The sequence below is a fragment of the Sphaerodactylus townsendi genome, linkage group LG01 (assembly GCF_021028975.2).
Source record: "Sphaerodactylus townsendi isolate TG3544 linkage group LG01, MPM_Stown_v2.3, whole genome shotgun sequence".
Classification (NCBI taxonomy): domain Eukaryota; kingdom Metazoa; phylum Chordata; class Lepidosauria; order Squamata; family Sphaerodactylidae; genus Sphaerodactylus; species Sphaerodactylus townsendi.
In genome coordinates, this window is record NC_059425.1 from 35,191,141 (window position 1) to 35,216,050 (window position 24,910).

The window sequence follows — 24,910 nt, forward strand, 5'->3', positions numbered from 1 at the left end:
TTAAAATGTGCGCAAGTCACAACTGTATTGCAGCTGTAAGTTCCTGGTGCAGCGTCCATTTAAGATCATAGCAGGGGCCTGATTCAGATGACACCACTGCAATTTGGGAAAACAGCATTGGGAAAAGAAGCCCCACCTCCCTGTGAACTGTAGTCCCCATCTGAATTGGGGCACTGTGATACCTTTAAATAAAGTTACCACTGGGAACTCTCAGCTGCAATTCACTTAGTTGAGTCATGTACCTTGTAATATGTAGTTTGGTCTAAGAAACCTGGACAACTTTCATGCACACATCAGAAATATTCAAATCCTTCCAGATAAAAATCTCATAAGTGTGCACATGACTATCTAAGAAGACACCTTTGACTATCTGAGAAAGCTAGCAAACATGGTGGCATTATGCCTCTCACTCTAAACTTGAGACACAAGGTTCCCCTTACAACTGCTTTCAGCACTACAAAGAAAATAAAACAATTTTTTCCTCCTGGAGGAAGGTGGAAATTCCCTCTTGGCATATATGGCCCTGGCTGTGATTAGGAATGGGAGTGACTGGCAGCTACAATCTAAGAAAGTTGTGAGCTACATAATTGAAATTCACACCTTTATTGTGTAGACTGTAGAGGTTAGGCTGTTGGACTAGCATCTGGAAGGCCAGGGTTCAAAAACCTACTTTGCCATGAAGCCAGCTGAGTAAGTCACTGTCTCTCAGTCTAATCTACCTTACAAAGTTCTGATGAGGATTCAAGTGAGTATGGCTGAACCAGACACTGCACCTTGAGCTCCTTGGAAGGAGGGCTGCATAAAAAGTATTCATCAGGTTTTTTCCTCAGATTCAACAACTGACAAAGTAGCAGGTTGTTAATATCAGCCAGGAACATATGTACACTTAGTTATTATTAGTTACTTTATTTAGGCACAATTTATACAATTATCAAGTTGCTAAGACACAACAGACAAAAAGCTCAAATTCAAATATAGACATTTTCAGTGCTTTCCTAAGCACAAAAATCCTACCCATGTGTATTAAGTTGGATTAGTACTCCATGAACAAGTTTTTAGGATTCCCCTGTTTGATTACTAGAAGGATCAGGAAAGTGTGCACTTTTTACCATTGTTTTAAATCATGGATGTGAAGGCAGCCGTATGACAACTGCCCAGACAATAGCAGGCAGTAAACAAAGGTACACCTAACAGAACTTGAGTTCCCTCTCTTCACACGTAAATTCACCTCAAATGTCAAATAGAAGACCACTGAAAGGGGATCTTCTGAAACTGTCCAGAAAGCTTAGCAACCCTCTCCCTGTTTAATGGTTTTGTCATACTTGAAATCTGTTCCTTCTTTTCTGACTTCTCAGTTGGCTGGAGGGAAAACAAAATGGAGGAGAGGCAAATTATAGAAACTGCTTTGAGTCTCCATTGAGAAGAAAGTTGGGGCATAACTGATGTAAATAAAGAACCTACTAACATACAGGAAAATAAAATAGATAAAAACAGTAAGTAGAATGCTCTTGGTAAGTTTAACCATGCTTTATGTTTTGAAGTGCGCACCTAAGAGCCACCTTTACACTACCATATTTGATGTGTTGTGGGAGTGGGTGGCTGGGCTGGGCTGACTTTCAAAAATTCACATGTCATTCTGATGGGAATTAATTTCCCAAGTGTGTGGGGGCCTGATTCAGAACAGTAGTATGGGAATTCAGCCTTACCCCTGCACCACTTTTTTTCACTCAAAATGGCCAGAAACTCTGGGCAGGGGTTGCATGTGTACTGATCAGCCCCAAGCACTTGAGAAATTAGTTTCCCTCAGTTTGATGGATGGCTGACTGCTTGCGAACTCTGACACAACATATTAGATATAATGTATAGTTTGGCCCAAAGATGAACTACCTCCACTTCCAAGAAACTGAACAATGCCAGGTTTGGCTCCTTGCTTTGGGAAATGTTTTTTTTTTTTTTTGGGGGGGGGGGGGGGGGGGGGAAGAGAGAAACTGGGTGCCAAGAACCACAATGGTGGGCACCACGGTGCATATGGCTGCTGTGTTGGGGATCATTGCTTTAGGCTTTCAGAAAACATCTTGATACCACTGGGAACATGACTCTCCTACACACTGGTTTGGAGAACTGCTGAGGATTAGGGAAATGTCACAGTGCTGTAGAGGGAGGGGCTTGGCTTAGACCTCATCAGTGGCGGAGGGCCAGAAGGGATGCCACTGCCAGCTACCTCTTGTGCTGCTAATGGCCAAGAGCCAGCTGAACTCCTGCAGTGTGCTGGTCCTGTCTTCAATGTGTCACCCAAACAGTTATTTGGGTGGCTCACCTGGAGAGCCAACCCCGTTTGAGACTGATGGCAAATGGCTGAGTAATTAATGTATGGCAAACCTCAGAGCTGAATTGCAGCTTTCTTAGGTGCTCCTAAACTTCATCTGTTATAGCTCTACTTAGCCACTGAAAGCCACATCCACGTAGTAGAACGCCGTTGTGTGTAAAGCTGGTAAGCCTTTAATTGCATGTCACAGGTTGATTGAATCATGATTTTCCAAGGCACCACACTGGACATCCCAGAGGAATTATGAGGCCATGCCTGTGGCAGAAGACAGATTCCTAAGAGTCTAAGCGAGCTGTCCTGATGAATTTTAAATAGTATTGTGCATCATTAGTTGTCAAGAGAGAATTTGATTCTCCACTCCTTCACATGAAGCCTGCTGGGTGACCTTGGGTCAGTCACGATTCTCTCAGAACTCTCCCCGCCCCATTTGCTTTACATTGTGCCTGTTGTGGGGAGAGGAAGGAAAGAAATTTGTAAGCTACTTCAAGACTCTTCATGGTTGAGAAAAGTGGGGTATAAATCCACGCTCCTCTTCACCATTGAAAGAGAGGTAGGTATACAAGTCAGTTGAACCATGATGAGGCTAAGTTGAATATGCAGACAAAGGGTCAGTTTAAAAAGATGGTATTTGATAAATGAAGTGACCACAGATCAGTCTTGCTTTGGACCTGGGTTGACTCCTTCACACATCCAAGTTGCCATATTAAGTTGTGTCACCAGGCTATATACATCCCTGTGTGAGTCAACACACGTGTGATGCTGTCATAGGAATATATTTTGGTAACCTCCAAGCAGGGAACTGTAAAATATTTATTTCCTTTCTGGTTGAAATAGCACCATTAATGTGCATAACTGAATAATAACAAAAAGAGATTCTCTGCCTACAGGCATTCACAAATCTAGTATTCAGCCCAGGTGAGGCCATAGGGAAGGGAGGAGGATGGGAAAGAATATGTGTTCAATTCTGTTCCATATATTTAAGTTTCATTTCATTAGAGTGATGATGCACACCCGATAGACTGCCTATTGGTCAATGACAAGCTACCTGAGAGGATGTCTGAATCTAGGCCTGTTAATAGCCAGAGTAGTATAGTATTCCTAGCGTGGGGCTAGGACAGTGGTGGCGAACCTATGGCACGGGTGCCAGAGGTGGCACTCAGACCCCTCTCTGTGGGCACGTGCAAACAGTTTGTCATGTGGGGGGGAAATGCCCCCCCACACACACACATCTAGGCTGACAGGCCACTGAGCTAGATTATTAACATTATACCTAAGACCTAGTTTTGGGGAAGCAGTGTAGGTAACCCTGTTAAGCGCTGTTAAACCCCACTGATTTTCATGCGAAGAACTAAAGCACAATCCTTTACCTGGGAGTAAGCTCGGTTGCTGGCAATGGGGCTTGCTTCTGAGTAAACCCTTCTAGGGTTGTGATTCACCCGTTTGCTTCAAAGCAAATCCATCGACTACCACCAAACTTACTCCTGAGTAACGCATGCCTCGGAGCCAACCATTTTTTCTAAACTAAAACCTCTGTATTCATGTTAAATTGCCGTGTTGGCACTTTGTGATAAGTAAGTGAGTTTTGGGTTCAATTTGGGCACTCGGTTTCGAAAAGGTTCGCTATCACTGGGCTAGGATCTGGGAGACTCAGGTCCAAGTCCCCTCTGTGCTGTGGAAGCCTGCAGGGTGCTTGGGGCTAATCACACACTTTCAGCCTCACCTACCTCACAGGGCTGTTGTGAGGATAACATGGAGGATAGAACAATGATATAAGCCACTTCTGGTCCCCATCAGGTGGAAAGGTGAGACATCAAATAAGTAAATAAATAATATTGTGGCAAGGAATCTGTGGAAGGATGAAAAACATGCTGAGGTCAGGCTCTAAAGGAAACACCTCAACATCCTCTAAAACACAGGTGTCAAACTCGCGGCCATCCAGATGTTAATGAACTACAATTCCCATCAGCCCTTGCCAGTATAGCCAATGCTCACGTTGGGAGGGACTGATGGGAATTGTAGTTCATGAACATCTGGAGGGCCACGAGTTTGACACCCCTGCTCTAAAACTACAATTCCCAGGCAGCTTTGAGGGTGTGTAACCAACTTCAATTTTCAAAGTGGTTTATCTGAAAAGAGGAGACCTGCTGAGCCTACTTGTAGAAGGGGGGAGGGGGGCATACAACTGGGACGTGCCTCCTCCCGGATCTCCTGTAACCCCTTCTCTCCTGCAATGGAGAGTGCATCTACTCATTTCTCTTAACCTGAGCCAGAAGAAGGTTGTGTGGAGCCCTGACTTCCCGGGCTGCTTGTCGGCCACTTTCACGTCCCGAGTCCCCGAGCTAAAAGTACTTTACGCCATGAAATAAAAGCACTTTCTTTCTGCACCCCCCCCCCACCCCCACCCCGGTGCTGGTCTGGAGGCCAGGGACCCAACACTTCATACCGAAAGGGTTATGAAATCTTCCAGGACTGACGCTCTCCCGTTCCTTTGTGGCTCCTTCCCCAACACCTAAAAACACAGCCGGCTAAGAGAGGCAACCCCTTTTTTTTTGCGCTTCAAATCCGGGAGAGCGTTCCGATCTCGTGTGGACGGAGAAATCCGCGAAGAAGAGAATCGTGCTGCAATTAAAAGTCTACAGTGGCAGGTTGGTAGACTTTTAATGGCAGCACTTTTAATTGCAGGCTGTAAGGCATGACCTATGCCCCTGTGAGGCACGACCTATGGCCGCCTGGGCCTATGCGTGTTTCCTCGAAAGTAAATCCCGCTGAATTCCAAGCAGCGCCTCTGCCCTAGGCCCGGGCATGTGGCAAGGCTGTCCTCTCGCGTACACCTACTTGGGAGTAAGGGCCGGGAAGGGTGATTCCTCCTGAGCGCCTGCCTCTTGCAAACCAGTGGGGACTTACGTTTCTTTCCAAATGAAGCCAGCAAACGGGGTGCGCGTGCAGGCAGGGAGCTGCCGCCTCTACGTGCCCAGATCGGGCTGGCTAAGGAATTCCGCTCGTGATCGCAATAATTTCGTGGCGGAGGTTCTTCAGCGTCCCACGTTATCTCGCAGTCATTTCTGGTTCAGCGTGATGAGAAGCGGCATCCTCCAGCTAAGCTGAAAAAGTCCTTCTATTCAAAGCAGGGAGGGAGGGAGCGAGGGTGTGTGTGTGCGCGCACGTTGTGTTAGCCAAGACCGAGGGCCAAAACAAGCAGTTGCAGACCGAGCACGTGGAGCGGAATTTCTTCCCTGCAAAGGCCGGGAGCGGATCTGTTGGCGTTTGGTTCGCCCGAAACACCCGGCAGTGCTGCAAACTTAAGGAGTGCTTCTGGCATTTTAGCTTAAACCGCCAACACGTTAAATGGAGATGGATATCTCATATTCACTTAGTCGGACAGGTGGGTCCTAGAGGTCTTTTATTCTGAGTCTCGGACGCAACCTTCCTTCAATTCAGTGGGCGTTCCTTTTTGGCAATTTCAGCCTTACGAGACCGTTCCAGACGGTACCCATGTTCACAACAACCCTTTAAGGTAGGTTAGTGTTATGATTCTGCGTATAGCAAAGGAGGAGGAGACCACGCCACATACATTTGACTTGGTCTTTGGGACACACCTACACTGCAACAAAATGGTTTGGGGTTTTTTCAGGATAAAGGGCACGTAAGGTCTGATCACTGGCTGTGTGAGCTATTTTGACTTCCAAGGAAGAAAAGCAGGATGTAAATGTAATCAATCCATACATTAATATTCCATCCTGTTGGGGCGGGGCGGGAAAGTAACTGGGAAATTGTGGTTTTGAAAGGGCTGTGTGGGTGCTGAGCAAAACAAATGCAGAATGTTCAGCGTCTTAAGATTGTGGGGGGAATCCACAACAAGCGCAGTGGAATCCTACGCAGAGTTTTTGCAGCTTGATTATTCATAGAGGTGAATTTTCAAACCCATAAATTTTGCACGGATAAGATCTGCTACACTTTGGTGTGGACCTGCGTCTCCTCTGCTCCTACCGCAATTGCGGTGAGCGTTTGAGCCCGGTCTGGATCTGCTTCTGAACCGCTGGCCACTTAACCCAGCCGTGTTGGCTGTTTCAGCAGGCGCGGGAAAGGACTGTGCGGCTCAATGGCACCGCGCGCGCTTTGCATGCAGGAAGTCCCGGGTTCAGTCCAGATTCTCCAGGTAAAAGATCTGCAGGAGCTGGCGTTGGGAGAGAGCTTCCTCTGGTCTGCTATTCGGAGCAGACCGTTCCCAGCTAAGCAGGCACCCAAGCTCTCTCTGTCTGTTGGACAACTTCATGGAGCAGAGAACACCTGGCTATGTTAAAAACTATCCTGCCTAATAACCCTGGAGTCTAACAGAGGCACTCGATGCCAGAGCGGGATTTTCCCTCCCTTGAACTTGCTTACCTTTTACTTTTTATAAAGTGTATAGAGATCTATACACTTTAGGGATCTATACAAACGCATACCTGTGTACAGTCATTCCCCCCCTCCCTCCCTCGCTTTCTGCAGGCTGCCTGAATCCACACCAAGGTGGGACAAGAGGCAACAGAGACCCGGCAACACAGGAGGGACTGTCCAGGCCACACGAGAACAGTCGCCTTCAGGGAAAGCCATGACTGCTGGGATTTCTTTTCAGAATGAACCAGGTGTCCCTACACTCAAATCTTGCTGTAGTGGAACACATATGAGTATTTAAGATTATGATCTAGGAAAAATGCCTGTCAGTAAGAAGGCCGATCTGTTTGCAACTGGGTGCCTTCAGTCTCCTCAGATTTCCTGACCACCAGCACCCTTCCCTCAAAGCAACCTGCCCTTTCTTCCAGGTGAGGGCCAGCTTTTTAAAGCAAACCCAACCTGGCAATAAATGCTCATTCACAAGACATGGGGAAGAGAGTGGCTGAAATCCCAGGCGTGAAAGAGACCTGTGCAGCCACTCTGCACTTAGCAGTGTTTTTCTACATGCATTGCTTTTCTATAGAGCATGCCAAAAAAGCCCAAGGCAGCTGCTAACCTAGGCACGCCTACCCACTGGCTTTAGTGTGATTTACTTCTGAGTAAACGTACGTGGGATGAAGGTGTGAGACCCCCTGAGTCGCATGCAGAAGTGCTTGTTCAGAATATCCCATGCAACATATATAGCAGACATATCCAGCTTGCATACCTGCCTCCCTGTTGCATACGCCCTGGACAAGAATGTGTAGGGCTCTGGAATGCGAGGCTGTTCAGACCCACCCTCTCTGTGCCTCAGGCGTTTTTCACCTTCACACAATCCTGAATCCCCTCTTGCCTGTTACAGATGCCCTGAAAACATGTACCCAGTTATGCATTTCCCAGCTATAACATTCAAAGTGGCTGTTCAGGGGCGCCTGCCCACACGGGCTTCCAGCTCATACACCCCTTTCTGTAGACAACGCCACACATTCACCTACCTGTGCAGATAAACCAAGGTCAGCTATATAAATATTCGGCATTGTAAAATAGAAAGCTGGTTCCCAGCTGGGGTGCACAGACGGATCCACCGAAGCTGTTGGCACACTGGGCATCCGATCCTGTGCCCCTTTACCCAGAAGTAACTTCCACAGAGGATTTATTTCTAGTTGGGTGTGTTCCCTTCCACTACATTCTCCCTCCCTGTTGGTGCGCACCGCTATTTTGAATGCTCAGCTGCTCCCTCGCCTGACGCACCCCGTTGGCCACGGAGGGCTTGGCTACCTGTGTGGCTTCTTCTGAAGGTGCCAGTTTGCCAGGAAGTTCTCCTGCGCTTGCGCGTTTCCCCTTCCTTCAACAAACCTTGCTGTCCTGGGACTGTCCGAGACATCTTGCCTCAAACCAGAAACTATCTCCTCTCCTCTCCCCCTGCCCCTGTTGAAAGCACCCCGCGCCCAAATCGCCACTCCTTGGCCCCTTCGTGGAGAGCTGCCGGATGAAACCAGTTTGCCACTTCTTCGCAAACTGTTGCCGAGTGACTTTTGCGTGCCAAGGAATTCTTTCCTTCCCCTCCGAGTCTCTCTCCATCCTTCCCCCTTAAGCTGAAAAGGCAGAGACATAAGACACACGGCTTGGTTTAGGCTGCCTTTATTCTAGGCATTTAAACACACAAGAGAGTGAAATGGACGCAGACTGACAAGATTCAGGATCGCCTTGAGCACATCTCGGTCTCTCCCCCTCTTTCTGTTGCAGTGGACTGGCCGATCCTTTGGACTGTTTCGGGGAGGGGCAGGAAGGAGGGCATGTTGCGCCTGTCGCTGCTTACCTGTGCGCAAGTCCCGCAGAGCACTCAGGATCGAGCTTGTGGGGTCTCTTTGCCAGCAAGTTTCCAACTGCACCCAAGAACCACCCTCCGATAGAAAGAGTGCAGAGATGTGCATTTGTATGTGTCTACGTGTTGGCAACTGCGAGATCCTATTGCGAGATCCCATCTATACCTGAAAAAACAGGATCTGCTTTCTTGTTATTGCGCTTCTTCCAGCCTTTGGTATGTGAGTGAGTGACGTTCTTATGAAATGGATTTGTGTGGCATTTCTGTTCCTCTTGGGAATTCTGGCCAGCTCTGCTTGCAACCCTAAACCGATTTCCTCCTCTCCTGGTCGGTCCGAAAGGGAGAAAGAGGACCTGTGGAACAGCAGAGGCTGAAATGTCACGTTCCCTAGGAAGGCAGCGCTCGCTGCAGCCCGTGGGTTGCCTTCCCAAAAGGCACGGCGGGGCTTTCCGCCTCTGCTGCCCCGCATCATGTCCCCTTCTCCTCGGCAAACGTGATCAGAAGGGGGCGGTTTATTCAAGGAGGTAGATTCCACCATCTGTCTTTGAAGTAAGCGCTCTAGGATCGTGTCCTGTCCCCCTCCCTTCTCGGTTCCAAACGATTCCCCGTCCCCCTCCTCTCTTCCAGACGCTCAGCACCTTTTCTGCGATGACCACCCGTCCTCCCCATCTTAGATCCCCACCTCTGGACCCTCTCTGCCCATTTGGTCACGCGGCTCATCTCTGGCTTAGGTCCTGTATCTATGCCGAGCATCTTTTCATCCTATCTCGCTCCCTTCCGTCGTGCTTGCCGGCGTCTTCCCTTTGTCCCTGTCATCTTATCTGTCCACCCGTCTATCAATGTATCTATCTGCAACCCGCGCGCCCACTCGCCCTCCAGAAGGTAAACCCCGAGTGGGGCCTCATTTTTCACCAGCTGCGCCACTGGGCTCGGGGAGCGCGAACTGGTGAGGGCGAGATGGGGTGGGGGGTGGGGTCCTGGCCTGGTTGCCTGGTGCCAGCCTTGCCCTTGAAATGCCAAGGAAGCCAACGCAGGAGAATCTTGAGGCCAGGGTGCAGAGCGGCTTTGGGGCTCTGGATCCCCCCTCCCCTCCCCTCCCCTCCCCATGAGCTGAGACCAGGAAAGAATCCGGCTTCTGGATCCTAGGGGGAGCCCTTGCCATGCCGCTGCAGAGAGCGCGCCAGAGCTGCGCTCCGGTGAAACTGACCAGCCGGCCCATCTGCTTCCACTGGAAAGTGGGGGAAGAGACTCCCCCCAGCCCCACGCCGCTTGGTTGCTGGTGCAGGCGAGCTTAGGTTATGGGCGCATCCGGTGCATGCTTGCCTGCCAATCAGTCTGTCCCGCACCGAGTTCCGAGGGGACAGAAGCGCCCAAACAGCGGCACATGCAGAGGAGGCAGGCTGCCCTCGCCGTGCAAGCTTGTCTCAAGCGGAGCGGGACTCACTTCTGAATAAACAGGCATAGACTTGCTGAAGCAAGCATTAGAACCGCCGCTGCAATGTACAACTTGCACGGCCAACTTCACCCCCCCCCCCGGCCGCCCCATTCCTTTGCAAACAAGGGGGGGGGGCAGCAGCCACGGAGAGTGTTTCAGCCCCCCCTCCCCCGTCCTCCCTCCAGGCCAAGATGATTATTGGCAATCCCTCCGAGTGAGAAGCCCTTTGCTTACAGTCTCTGCAAGGCTCTCCGCTCCTTTCCCGGAGATCGGTCCATGCCTTGGAAACACTTCGGTCAGTTTCTCGGGGCGCGCTGTCCTCTCTCTCTGGCTGCACCGGTGGAGAGAAACTACTTTCGAGGATGCAGCTGACCTCTCCCGTGCATCTTCTTCACCCGACCGGGTCTGGTCCCGGGAGGCACGAGGGTTTGCGAGTGGGTGTGTGGAGCAGGGCACCCAGAGGCGGCAGCCACGTCGCGGGAGGGGAAAGTGACTTTGCCAAAGAAGGGAGCCACTGCAGGAAGGGCTCCTCCGAGAGAAGGACTCTCCTGCTGTCAGACCCGACTAAATTACTTGGGAAGGTTGTTCAGTGGGAAATCGATAGGCTGGAGCTTCTGAACGCTTTAGGTCTGGCTCTCAGCCTAGGTGAGACAGGAGGCAGAATTTGGATGGGCTTGGAAGGGCGGGGGGGGGGGGGAGGGCGCTTTGGCCTGCCTCCCAGCCTGTCACCAGCCGATCCTGTGCTCCGAAAGCGGTGGGGAAAAGTCAGGGAGGCTTACTCGCAAGATGCAGCCTCGGAGTTAGCTGATGTGTATGTACAAGGAGTGCATGAGTGGGAGTGGCAGGTGTGAGTTTGGTGTGAGGATGCAAGGAAGCCTGTCTGCCTGCTTGTGTGTGTGCCTGAGAGAGAGAGTGCGCATGGGTACATGTTTAGGTGGGTGTAGGTAGCTGGGTGGGTCTGCAGCAGAAGAGCAAGGAGTTGAGTAGCACCTTAGACACCGAAAAGATTCTCTGGAGAGCCACCTGTCCAGAATTGAAGCTTTCTTCCCCAGATACCTGTGTGTAACGGAGCTGTTGGGATGCATAGGAAGGACTCCATGTGGAACAGAGTCAGTGCGTTTGAGCACCTAAGAGCTTGCAGGCATGTGTGAGCGATTGTGTGAATTTAAGGGGGAGAGCCTCCAATGAAGATTTGTGAGCTGGTGGGAAAGCCCAGGCAGGAGAGAATACTTGACTTATGCGAATGTACAACAAAGGTTTACCCTACCACTATTCACAACTGAAAATAAGGCCCCCTTCAGTTGAACGGGTCTTGCATCCGAGTAGACCTTCCCAGTTTCGGGTGCCCCTGTGCAAAGCAGGTGAGATCCAGAGACACCGGCCCCTTTACCCAGAAACAAGCCCCTCTCTGTTCCACTTGGGTGTAAACTCCCAAGCAAGCTGACACTCATTTTTTAAACTCCCATCCAGTTTCAGTGTAGGGGTGAAGCCGGAAAAAAGCTGCAGCCCCGGACACCCCGTTATTGGGGAGTAACTCCCATGGAGTAAGCAGGCCCTCCCCTCTGAAAGAGCTGCTGCTGGGGGAAGCGCTTGACCTGCCTTTGTGTCTCTTGGCCCGTGCACCGCCGTGCTGTGGTGGAAAAAAAATAGGAAGGGGGGGGGGGAGAGACCAAGCCCTCCTGCCTTGCTTCAGCCTCTCCCCCCGCCCCAGTTTTTCTGCTCCTCAGCCATCCTTAGCAAGGCACTCGCTCGGCGCTGTTCTTTTCCCGACCTGCAAGAAGAATGTCACATTCTTATAGATAGAACCACCACACAGTCGCCGGCATCTGTTCCCAAACGCCACGTGCTGCTCAACTTTTTCTTTCCTCCTCACCTCGTTTTCCAGTTCCTTTCCTCGCTCGATTTTCCAGTGAGGGAAAACTTTTTGAGATCTCCTGGCTTTATGCCTTTCGGTGCTTGTAAGCTCCTTTATTTTAAAGAAGGGGCTATATTATTGGAGGGGGGGGGCTGTCTGCCTGCTCTCTCTGCAACTTTGCCCTCGCGATTCTTTAGTCTGAATGTTTGACTGCAAAACTCTCCCCGCTGTCTCCTTCGTCTGGTTTCCTTCTTAAATTTCAAAATGTTCATCTTTCATAACTTTAGGTGCTCCCCTCCCCCTTCCACCGAGCACTTTAGGTGGAGAATCTCTCAGGTTCCTTCCTCTTTTTTTCGTATCGACTTTCTAACTCTTTTTTTTAACATCCTGTGTTTTTTTTAAGAAACCCAACCAATTCAAACCCATTTTCTCTTCCTTATACATTTTATAAAATTCATTGCAAAAGGGTGGAGGGCTGTGGGCTTCTTCCTCTTTTTGAAATGTCCAGTGTCAGGATCCTCAAAATACTTACTCTTGAGTAACCTGATCGGTTTCACTGGATTTTCCCCAGACGGGAAATCTCTGTCGTTTGTACTAGGTCAGCTTTTGCTCACACCTTTTTCTGTTCTACATACTTCATTTTGCTCCTGGTCCGATCCCATCCGACCTCCGGAGCCCAGTTCAGCCTCTCTTTTGCAAGACGCTACCAGGAATGGGACACGCGTTCACCTCTGCTTCCCGCCTACGGTTAAACTTGGTGTGCGGGGATTCGAACCCAGCACCCAGAAGGGATAACATTTCCAGGTATCCTGGTGGGGCAGTTTATCCCGCCTTCATTCCCTGGGAGAACTCGCTGAAGTGCTTTTTAAAGAGGAAGAGAGTAGATATATCCCCAGGTCTGTCCGCGGAGATGAGCCGTGACGCGCCACATGGAGCCTCCCTGATTCGAGGCAGTGTACCTCTGCACGGCTGCGGGCGAGGCGCGCCACACGGCGCGTCTCCTCCCTACCCGCGGGCCTCTGGCCGTCGACAAACAGCTGGACTCCACGGTCTGATCCAGCGGAGGAGGCGATCCTCAGCCTTCCCGTTCATTCATTCATTGGGGCAGGCAGCGTGCATGACTGCCTGCGTGTGTGTTTGTGTGTGTGTGCCTGTCTGTGCGTGCGCGCTGCTTTCAATCGCTCACTAAGTGGCGAGCGAGCGAGGTAGCCCGGGTGCAGCCAGGTAGCCCGGGTGCAGCAAATCTCCTTTGCCACCGCGTTGGGTGTCAATAGCCAGGCAAATCCCCCTTGGGTGTCCTATATTCCCCCTTCCCCCCGATTTCTTCTGCACAATCGCGCCTTGCTTTTAAACCCCCCCCCCCGCCTTTTAATAATAATAATAATTAAAAGGCGCGCACAGACAACTCTCTCCCTCTTCCCCCCCGGCGTGCTGCCTTTTCTGCTTTCGGTCCGCGGTCACTCTCGGCTGGGCTGCTGCGCGCCTTTGCGCACTCCGCCTCCCTCCGGAGCAGCATGATGTGCCTGATGCCTCGGAGGGTAACCCCCTCTCTCTCCCCCCTCGCTCTCCCCCATCCCTGGCCATTGGCTTGCCCCGCGCCGGGCTCCCCCCCCCACCCTGCGCGAGCTCATGTCCGGCCCCTGATGACTGTCCATTGGCGTGGCGCACTCCTTCCCTCCACCCCCTTTCTCCAGTTTCGCCCTGCCCCTGTTTTGTATGCCTGTGTCCAGCCAGTCGCTTGACGTTCAAGTTCGTAGGGACGTCACGTCCGCACTTGAACTTGTAGCTCAGGGGGGCTTTTGCCATTTTTTTCATCTCTCTCTCTCTTTCTCTCCCTCTCTCTCCTTTCCCCCTCTCTCTCTTCTTTTTTCCCCCCTCTCTCCCTCTCTCCCTCTCTTGCACAGAAAGGGGAAAAAAGGAAAAAGGGAAGAAAAAAAAAAGCCAAGCCATGACTGCTCTCCCACAATTCATCTTCCCCGCGCCATCTTTGTATTATTTCTAATTTATTTTGGATGTCAAAAGACATTGATGAAGATATTGGCTCGGGAGGCTCCTTCCTTTCCAACCCGGCGCTTCCCGATGTGATCCGTGCAAGAGAGCTCGCCGCGCGCCCGCCCGACCAGCCGCCGCCGCCGCCACCATGTCGCGCCGCAAGCAAGGGAAACCCCAGCACTTAAGCAAACGGGAATTTTCACGTAAGTAGACCTGCCTGCCTGATCCCCCCCTCCTTTGCAATCCAGGTATTTTTGCATATATATTTTTTTTGCACGGCTCATTTGAAACCTCTTTTTGTGTGTGCATGCGTTTTCAGTTTTTTTTTTTGGAGTGGAGTTTTGGAAACGAAAAGCAGCAACTCACCTTAAAAGTCAGTCTCTCTCTCTCCACCCCACCCCCCATGCTAGCACCTCGCTTACTTTTCAAGCCGTCTCTTTCGGCATTCGGTCCGCTCGCTCAAAGTTGCATTTAATCCCCCCCTCCCCCCATTGATTCTTCTATAGATATTGTGCCGGAAGAGAGAGCGCGAGAGCGTGCTTCGCTGGGTGCGGGTGCGCTTGCAGCCTGCAAATGAATTGCAACTTAAAAAGAAGCAGGCGAGGGGAGATCTTGCAAGAAGGAAACCAGGGATAGGGGGGGAGGGGGGGGCTTTATGTGTGTGCGCGTTTTCCACGAGGCGAGGAAAGAAATCTAGATCGGGAGACCTCGGTGCTCCCTGTCGGATGCAGCCCTTCCCCAGTCTGCCTTCCCAGCCTTCGTGTGATCCCCCTGAATTATTTTTCCCCTAAAACTGCGAAAGGGGGACCTTTTCCGCGGCTTCTTTTGTCTCCGCTGGCAAGATCGGGGTGGTGCTGGTGGGAGATCGCCCACCCCCGCTCCTCTGTGCGTGTCCCGCTCCTTTCTCTCCCCCCCCCCCCCCCGCCGCCGCCGCCGCCGCACGGTGAAAGGGCAGCCGAGGGGCAGACGCGGCGTCTGTGTTTGGCCGGAGCTCTCGGGCTGCTTTTCTCCGCTTGCACCGCCACAATTAGCTCGCCTTCCCCCCAATCAAGTGGCTGCTCTCGCCGGCGGTATCTCCTCTCCCCCCTCCTTTTCTCTTCCCTCCTCCTCGGCCCCCAAACTCTTGGTTTGCAGAAACTTAGACTCTTGCATTGTAGGGAGCGAAAGGCGAGAGAAGAAAACGAGCGCGATCCGGAGCGTGGTTGGCGCGTCGAGAAAGGAGAGAGAGAGAGAGGGATTCCCCTCCTCTCTCTGCCTCCTCTCGTACTATTTTTTGGAAGATTTTCAAAAAAGGGGGGAAAAAAAAGTGGAAGTGGATTTTGATTGGGAAAAATCTCGTGTCTGAATGTTTACAAGCGCCGCGTGTGCTGCGGACTCGCTGCCAGCAAACAGGCGAGGAGAACAAACGCGTTGGGAAAGAGCGTGAAAACTGCAACGTTTACAGACATGCAAGGCAGAGACGGAGAGGAAAAGAAGTCGATCGAGCTGCCGGTGTCTGATCAGTTAGGAAATGATTTAAAAAATTTAAAAAGACTCCTTTCCCCAGCCCCCCCCCCCCGCATCCATTGCAATCCAAGGAAAAACGCTTTTTTTAAAAATGAAAATTTCTTTTTCAGTGCCTAGGCTAGGTTCTCCCCTTTCGCTCTGCCCCCAAGCCAAGCCGTGCACAAAAGCTTTGAGCGCCTGCTTGGTTGCAACACAAAAGGGAAGTATCATCTGGACTTGGTTGGGGGGGGGGGGGGAGTGAAATTTCTACCAATGTGGTGTTTGCAAATGGGGGAGAAATTGCAGGCTTTTATTTTAGATGTTTTGTAACACCTTCCCCCACTGGTTTGGAAAAGGTCTTCCCCCTCCTGGCTTTTGCAAAAAAGTTTGCATTTGCACTAACCCCCCCTCTTTGACCCCTGCCTGCATTGCAATGTAAATACCGGTTTTGCAACAGAGATATTTAATTGAAATCCCCCCCAACAGCATGTTTTAACCCTCCCCCACTAGTATGTAAAGTTTTTTTTTTTAAGCAGCCTTCTCTGTATGTTATCTTTCACCCTCCCCTTTCCGGCCATTTCTTAGGACTTTTTTTTTGGTAAATGTAAAGAGTTGTGTTATCGATTGCAACATAACTGTCACACTTCTGAATGCCCTATCGCTTTCCAAACACGTTGCAAAAACTATTCTGCCTCTCTCTCTTCGGCCAAACTGATAACCCAGTTTGACTTTTATCACAAACGTGCAATCTTTGCATTGGGGGACGGGGAGAAGAGAGTGTAGTGGCTGTTTTGAAGACGTTAACCTCCCTTTTAATAGTACTGCTAAATATGCTGGTGCCCCCCCCCCCTCCTCCCTCCCCATATTCTTGGTGATCTGGAAATTAAAACACCCAGACGCTTACACTATTATACAGTACATATCCGTGCCATCTTTTTAAATATTTAAGTGGACATATTTGTTAGGTGAAGCAATACAAATACTACACAAGTTGTTAATCGCCCCCCTCCCACCCCCCTCGGAACCTTGGAAGAAAAGGGGTGGGTGGGAACCTATCTGAGAGTTAGGTTCGCACGGTTTCTCCCTCCTTAAAAATGCCAATTTTGGCCGCTAGGAGGCAGAGTCAGATCAAAAAAGCGCCACCAACGTGCGCCTGATCAGTTTCCCTATAATGCTTTAATTCTCTACATTTTTCGTTCAAGGGGTGGGGGTGGTGTTTGTGAGCATGTGGACTTCTCCCCCTCCCCGTTCAAGTAATTCTGCCCCCCCCCTTTGTTCTTAATTTTATCTTGTTGTGTTGATGGTGGTGGAAAGAAGCAAAAGCATCCTGTGCTTGCAAAAGACACCTTCGCTCAACCCACGTTTCAGTTTTCCAGTCGTTGTGTTGCTCTGTCCCAATGTCCCCCCCCCCCCCATTGGAAAAAAGCAGCAAAAAGACTTCTGGATTGGTTTGGAGCACTAGCAACTTGGCATTTGATTTTGCTCCTTCTCAGAGGAAAATATACATCAGTTATTTAGTGCAGAAATGAGTCAAACAATAAAAAAGGGCTGATATATCACCTGAAATCTTCTCTGGTCTGCATACATATACATTTAAATATATACACAGTCAACCACCATGGGGTTGCTAAGGAGTTGCGCTACAAAAGGCAAAGCTTGTGACTGCAAAGAGCCGAGGGGCTGAATTTCCTTCCAGTGACTTCTTATTTCTTTGGCTTGACTTGAAAAACATCCGCTTTTGTTTAGATGGCTTGGTGGGAATCTTTCACCACCCCTCTTTCTTCTCCTGCCCTATTTGAAATAAGATAGTTGTTTTTGAAAACCAATAGTTTTTTAAAAGGTAGATTGAAAGGAGAGTGGCCGGTCTGATCCGACAGGCAAGGAAACACCCTGGGTTGGTTTGCACGTGTTTGCTCAAGAAGATTCCTTTTCCAAGGGTTTTATCCCTCCCTATTGTGTTTCTTCCCAAGTTCGTTTCCATTCACCTAAACGCTGCATGTGCCTTCTCCTTTTCTGTGTTTTTTTTTTAAAAAAACAATCCGACTCCCACGCTTAGCTTTCACGTGTGACTTCAAACTGTTAAACTAATCCTAGGATACATTTGGAGGTAAACTTGCAATTCAGTTGCTGTTGAGTCTTTCCTTATTTTCTGATTTTGAAAGAGATTTTTGCTTAGTTTAGATGCTTTTTATGGTTTGCAGGCAAAGCTTGACATGCTTGCAAAATCAATGTTTCAGATATGAAATATATATATTCTAATCTGTAAAGTCCTCCCTGCCCTTTCTTCTTTACTTCTGTCTGTCTTCATCTTCTAGCCTTTGAAAAGAGGGTGAAATCCATAGCACGGAGGAGTGTAGAGGCTTTGTGTTTTGAATTTACCTGCTTCTCTTCCCCCTGTGCTGTTTTTTTTAGTTTAACCTTTATAAAGAAAACCTACAGCTACCCAGTTTGCTTGTAGCTCCCTTGTCACAGGACATTCTAAGCTGCAAAATCAAGTGCAGAAATATCTGGGTGGCTAAGGCCATTGAATTAGAAAAATGTAGCATGCAAACAAGGAACAAATATGAATCAGACCTCCCTATGATGCACCTGGCTTAAAATAACAGCAGAAAAAATGTTGCCTGTGATTCTTTACCTTACTAAACCAAAGCTTTTGGAAAGAGTTTAATTCTGTATTTTTAATGTTGCTTTCTCATTCTTTTTAATTAACAATAATTTATGTTAAGGAAGGTGAAAAAAGAGGTGGAGGTTGGGGGTGGGTTTAGATCTATACATTTTAATATCTTGTTATTTTTCAACAACTTTGCCTCATATAAAATTAATTGGCTGAAATGCAGAAGGGTAATCAAAGCTTTTGAGATGCTGATCTTGCTGAGGACCTATCCTGGTTTTAAGATTTTCAGAAATTTTTCTTGTGTGTGTGAGTGTGTGTGTTGGTGGCTATTGTTTAGCATGACTTTTAACTGCCAGAAAAGGGTACCGTCTGCTGTGCTAAATCGTATTACTCATTTCACCAACACATTAGGCCTAAGAAATATGAAAACTAACCAGATAGGCAAAGGTTCCTGTTACTGAGAAATATTAAATTGTTTTGACATCTCATTGCTTGGAGTGTACTCCAAAGTTTGCATGCAGAAAATAATCCAAGATAAAATATTCTGAGAGAGATAGACAGACAGGCAGACAAACAGACAGAGCAATTGGGATTACCTGTCCTTGCATTGCAACTTTGTCGAAATGCAACCTGATATTCATTCTTCCAGAAAGGGGAAAAAATTGTAGTGTCCTCTCATACTTGCTCTCATTTTTTGTACATATGGAAAATCTAACATATGTGTTGCTGTCAGTGGTCAGTGAGCTTAGACTAGTTGCTCCATGTGCTAATGACTTTTCAGCATAAAGAAAAAAAACATAACTCCCAAATTTTTGTAATTGATGTGACCTTCGATCAGGAGTAATTTTAAAAGCCAGAAATTATATCCACGTTCTGTTTGGAGGCCAGGTACGAGAGGTGCAGACTGACTTGAGTATGATTTTATTCTGCACTTTTGGGAGCTACTCTCAATACCCTTCTATATCCCTCCCCCCCCCCCCCCCAGTAGCCTGCCTTCCTAACTTAAAATAAATTTAACTTAAGTTTGCTGTAATGTATTTTTTTGCACCTTATCAAAACCTTTTCCAATATGGTGCAGTCAAATTAAAATCTATTTTTTGATTCTCTGTGGCTTTAAGTTCATTAAATGTGAAATTGGCCGTATGCTAAAGAAGGTCAGCCTGATTAACTGTTGAGGTGTTGGGTCCTGCCACACTTCCTGTAACTGCCTGCATTTGCTATTTTGCAAGAATGCCATTTCATGCTTGTTTGTGGGTGAGAGGTCTGGGTGGGAGCTGTAGGGAAACACAAGCCAGCCTGGATTTTTCTTATCTCTCTGTGGAATCAGGAAAGCTCATGGTCCCCTTTTTGCCTCGATAATTTAAGCAAAGGGTGGGAAGTCCCCTAGTACAGGTCCCTCTTGTTAAACTATCCACTGGCCATAGGGTGAGCAGAAACGGGCTTCTTAATGGTCTTTTCTGGAGCTCCTGCAGGAAATTAATCAACTCTGGTAACATTAGGAAAGGTACTTCAAATCCAAATAAAAGACTTACCCCCTCTTTTTATGAATCCTCTGTTTCTGTTGGCTTTAAATAGATTTTCAACCTTAGGAAGATCACTAGTACTAACATGTTTTTGAATGATAGGGCATTCCTTTCCTTGGGGGAGGGGGGAAGCCCATCTCAACTAATTGGATTATTTTTTAAAAGTCTTCGGTAGTATCATATTTCCTTAAATTGAAGCTAGCAATTGCCAATGACTTGGATATCTATGTATGTGTTTTCCTGCATGGCACGGTTGAACATTAGAGTTTTTTAAAAAAACAACTACTACAATGGAATGTGGGGATTTGCTTGAATTACCCTGGGTTATCTTCCTTTTCGGTTTGATTGGCTGTTTTAGAGGGCACAGCCTTTTTCTGCAATTGAGATTCTGTCTATAGTTACATGTGTACAACACAGAACATGCGAATGTGCCCTGAAAGGAAAAGCAGAGCTGTTTTGGTGCTATTTGCCAGTTGACAGGCCAGTGCAAGCAAGCTATTTTGCTTTGTGATTATGTGTGTGTGTATTTTTGTAGCCATGTGTACACACACACACACACACAGGTTCATATCTGCAACCTTAAAAACACATGGTGCCCAAACATATGGGAACCCCCCCCCCCCAACATACGCATAGAAAGAGAGATTTGTAAAAATAGCTTTCTTCTTACTTCTGAAGACCTTTGGAGAGTATTAATAACAACTTAATTCCCCTCCAGTGTTTTTAGTGCATTCATTTGTTCATGTAAAAGAGCAGATTTGCTTGGACCCTCCTAACACAGATAGAGACTCTGAAGAGGCCCCCCCTTTTTTTTAGTTATTCATGTTGGGGATGCTTTCTGTTCAAATACATCCCACTCAGTATGGCTGATAAATTCCTTTTCCTGTTGAAATGACAACATGCTGGAAAGGACTTTCTTGCTGGCTCGTGTTTGAGACTAGGTTGGCTTAATCTTGTTTGTCTTCTTAAAAAAGAAAGCATGCGAGAACTTTAAATAATTGAGGGCATTTTGGGTGCGCTTCTTCTGGAGTCACCCCTTTGTTTTAAGAAAAATCCCTGATATGAATGAAGTCTTTTTGGTTCCTGTGTGGCTTCTCTTAGACTTAGAAGACAAGGGATATCAGATTATCTGGCAATGTGTTGAGGTAAAAGTGAGAAACTGTGGTTGCCAAACATCCTTGATTTTTTTTTAAAAATTGCTCTGTTTTATACAGGGTAGCCCCCTTACCCCCCGTTCTTCTTTCCTTCTCTTCTCTGAGGTATTAAAGTTATTCTTTTTGTCCCCTCCAACTGCAGCCGAACCTCTAGAAGCCATTCTCACCGATGATGAACCAGATCATGGTACGTTGGGAGCTCCAGAAGGGGACCATGACCTTCTTACATGTGGCCAGTGTCAGATGAACTTCCCATTGGGGGACATCCTTATTTTTATCGAGCACAAACGGAAACAATGCAATGGCACGCTTTGCCTAGAGAAGGCTGTGGATAAGCCCCCTTCGCCCTCGCCGAGCGAGCTGAGAAAAGCATCCAATCCCGTGGAGGTTGGCATCCAGGTCACGCCTGAGGATGACGATTGTTTGTCAACGTCATCTAGAGGAATTTGCCCTAAACAGGAACATATAGCAGGTAAATCAAAGCAATGGGGGGGGGGGCGCGTAAGGGGGGAGCAACTGCAAGTTTGTTGCTTGCCTATTTGACGCCTGTAGTTCGCAGAAGACCTAGAATTTTGTTCTGCTAATCCATATAAAGCATATCTGTTTATATTGTGTATACATGTATATCATCTTGTGACTATAGATTCGAGAGACCCATGCCATACCACTGAGTAAGTTTCTAGCTTTGGCTTGTCAATGAGCGGCTTTGTTCTCTTTCATTTTTGTTTTAATTTTCCAGCCTTAGTAATTCCATACACTTCCTTTTGAGTAGTGCTGGAGGAACTGTTGTAAACCTCTCTGGGTCCACCAAGATGGGGGAGAACGGTCTAGAAATTTAAGTAATAATAATAACAATGATGATGTAACACTGGGGTAGTCCCATCAGAATACACCCAAATTACCCAAGGGAGAAGTCTGTGTGGAGCAGGTTTCCCTTCAACCTGTTTTCTGTCTATGCTCTCATCAGCTATGCCATGGAAATATTGATAAGCCCACACAACAACATTAACACAGATTTATGTTTTAGCACCATGCCCTTCTGGCATTTCACTAGTGCTTTCTTGCAGTAAGTATGTAAAATGCTCTGCCCATGCTGTAAAACATGTACTGGAAGACCTGATCAGATGCCCCTTCCTGATACAGGTCCATTATGTATTTAGGGACCTGTGGAGCCACAGCAAACATGATTTCTTTATGAAGTGTGGAATGGAGCATTGCACTCAGTCCAGTTCAGAGCCGCTTGTGGTTTTTTTGGGCTTCAGGGTCCACTGAATTCCCCTTCACTCTGTAGCACCAGAAAACAAGGTTTTTGTCTAGGACTGTTTCTCAGTCCTGAGCTTCATTAGCACCAGCTTCTCAAAGCAGACAAGAAGCTCAGCAGCATGGATTCCACCCCCAAACATACAGACACCCATCTTACAAAATGGTCTGTGTACACAATTCTGCGGCCTCAACGGCATTCTCTCCAAAATTTGAGTCTTAGCAGCCTCCTAGAGCTGGCTTGCATAGGCTTTCTGTTTTTCTTTTTAATTGTTATTTCTTGCAAACTCGAGGAAGGGGGGGGGGGGCGGGGAAGGAAGGGTTAACATCACCCAGCCTCCGATCCATATTGGCTGTCACTGCGTGGGTTGTAATTAAAGGCAGCCCCTTGGCGAAGTGACACGGCTGACCTTGACTTTCAGATGCCATTTTCCACTGCCCAGGCCAGAGTAGAGAGGGCAGTTGCTGAAGCGCACAGGCCTGCTTCTTCGAAAAGTTTAAGGGCATGCTGGAGATTTCAAAAGGTTGGTTTGACAGGGGAGGAGGCTGCTTTCCGCAATCCTGCCTCTTCAGCCAAATGATAAATGCTTCCCCCCTGTGCTGTCTCTTGTCTCTGATGTGGTTTTGACAGATGTATCTTGATTTTCTTCTGTGGCTTTACACTGCCACATGTCACCCATACAAACGTCCAAGGCGGGTTGGCTTTTCGGGCAGGCGAACAATCCAAATGCATAATTTAAGGAAAAATAAAATAAAAATGTAACGGGTGCCATTCCCTGCAGTTAATCACACCCCCTCTTTTAATTACTGGGAAAATGCTGCAGCGTGCTGCCGTGTTTAAATCGAGGTGAAAAGATGTTTGAAGTTAATATAAACGCGGATAGGTCTGTTTGGCTAATAAGGCCTGTTTTAGTTGTTAGGATCCAGATGGCAAAACGGGAACGGCATTTCTTGGCCTTCAGTAGTGCTTGAAAAATATGCCGCCTCCCAGTCGACATACACATATGATAAAAGCAAGCGGGAAGGCCAGAGCAGTTTGCATAAAGTATCACTTGGGCTATTGTTTGAACAGCCTCAGGGATGTAACAGCATTAAGAGGAGCATCGCATATAAGTCACATGTTGTCTTGCCTATATAAGTGTGTGCCTCTCTCACACACAGACACACACACACAACTCACACACTGAAATAAGAGAGCGATTCACAAGCCTTTTAAACCAGTATAACCTTTTTGATGCTGGTAGATCTGGAGCAGAATATGGTCTGTGACTTTTTATAGCAGCTGTAGGACTAACAGACTTTCTCCTTTCTAACTCCTATGCAGTAATTAAAATCCACTTTGCTTGTATATCACTGGGTGTGTGTGTGTGTGTAAGAGAGAAATAGTGAGAGAGAGAGAGAGCATGCCTTAGTATAGTATAAGTGGAATGGGATTGAAGCATTAAATTGTACTATAACATTTGATAAGTTTTCTTTATTCTTTTTCTTTTAATTTGCAAGTGCAGGCTTTTGACATTTGGGCTTGAATTCAGGCCTGTCAGCATGTCAGTGGATTTTGCTGGGTGAAGGGATTTCGCAGGGAGTGAGACATACAAGACAGTGTGCAAATTTCAGTGCCGAAAATGCAATTTTCAATCTCAGTGAAAGGGATGCTTAGAAATGTATTAGCCATTAGAACACAAAGAAGGGATATACTTGCAAATGAATGCCGGGCTCAGAAGCAGCATTCAAGTCCAAATTTTAATTTGCTCCATTTGCTGTTCCAAAGAGTTTTGAATTTGGAGGAAGTTTTAGTGCTAAGACCGTGTGTGTGTGTGTGTGTGTGTGTGTGTGTGTGTAATGTGTTACTCAGACACACACAAAATGGATAAACTACCACACCCATTATTTTCTCAGTAGAGAGATCTTGTGCATGTCTTTAGTAGCATTTCTGACCCCCGTACATATTCAAATCTCCATATACTGTTGGTTCTTTGGAGAAATCAGAACATACAGAATAAGCGAGCAGGTATCTTTTGCTGGCTCAGCTGAATATGAGCTTTCAGATTTTAAGGATTCTAAACATACGTGTTAGAAGCAAAATATCAAAATAGAAAAGATGATGCAGAACCAGGATACAACACTGACCTTTCTCCTTAAATTTAAGTTTTTGCTTTTTATATTTGTGCCTGAAAAAGAGTTCTGTAAAACTAAAAAGCTCCCATCCACTATTTGGAAAATTAGATGGTTTAGTAAGAGGTAATTCTCCTCTTGTTCTGTATTTCACATTTATTTATTGTCAACGTTTAACGATTGTGGTTCTACTTCTATCTGTTTAGTAGCACCTTCATACATATAACTCTGTAAATTGCAGACTCTCCCCATTGAACTTTTGGTTGAATTTTCCATAAATCTGTAATATATATATAATGTAACTGCTTGTCTGACTATATCCAGATCCCTGTGTATACTTTTCAAATACCATTATTCTCAGCATAATTCTATGCCCTAGTTACTCTAAGTAAGCAATGCTCCCATTTGTTCAAACTTCTGATTCTCTTGATTCTCTTGACTATTCAGAGAAATAAGGTAGCTCTTTAGGTGTATTAAAAAAGCATCGGGCTACATTTAAAAGAATGAGAACTTCAGTCTCTCATCTCATCTATAGTATGTAGGCTAAACGACTGCAACATAAATATACAGCGGTGACCATTATGTCACGTGCTGTCCATGTTCTGAGAGGGAAGGAGTATGATTAGTGAAGCAGGCGCCGGCCGGAAGGGATTTCTGCTCTTCTGCATACTGCAGGCATGCTAAATCACCAAATATGGAGTAACCCTTCGGTGATGTAACACGGTATTTACATATCGAACGTCTCTGTTTAAAAGACAAAACGCAGTGTCTGTCAAGCAAGAATTAAGTGAGTTGGGGAGCAACAAAGACCGCTCAGCCAATAGGTTTTTGGTCCAAAATGCAACAAGCATTTGCAAGAAAAAGTAAAGCTTTTGTTCTGTGTATTGTCGCTATCTTCCTGAACTCCATCCCATTT

At 47.4% G+C, this 24,910-nt stretch overlaps 1 protein-coding gene across 6 annotated transcripts in view; it reads left to right on the top strand.

The window, feature by feature from the left end:
- Positions 1-5,748: 5,748 nt before the first annotated feature.
- The window catches only part of BCL11A (BAF chromatin remodeling complex subunit BCL11A), a 201,123-nt gene continuing 181,961 nt past the window's right edge, over positions 5,749-24,910 (top strand). For 2 of the 6 annotated variants that reach the window (XM_048517942.1, XM_048517951.1), the window contains exons 1-2: positions 13,565-14,049; positions 20,765-21,094. In XM_048517942.1, coding sequence (XP_048373899.1) covers positions 13,995-14,049; positions 20,765-21,094 — 385 coding nt within the window. In that variant the 5' untranslated portion in view covers positions 13,565-13,994. Of the gene's footprint in view, positions 5,841-9,429; positions 9,447-13,045; positions 13,079-13,315; positions 13,393-13,564; positions 14,050-20,764; positions 21,095-24,910 lie in introns of those variants that run through there. The other 4 variants (XM_048517917.1, XM_048517934.1, XM_048517908.1 and 1 more) reach the window with 4 other exon arrangements.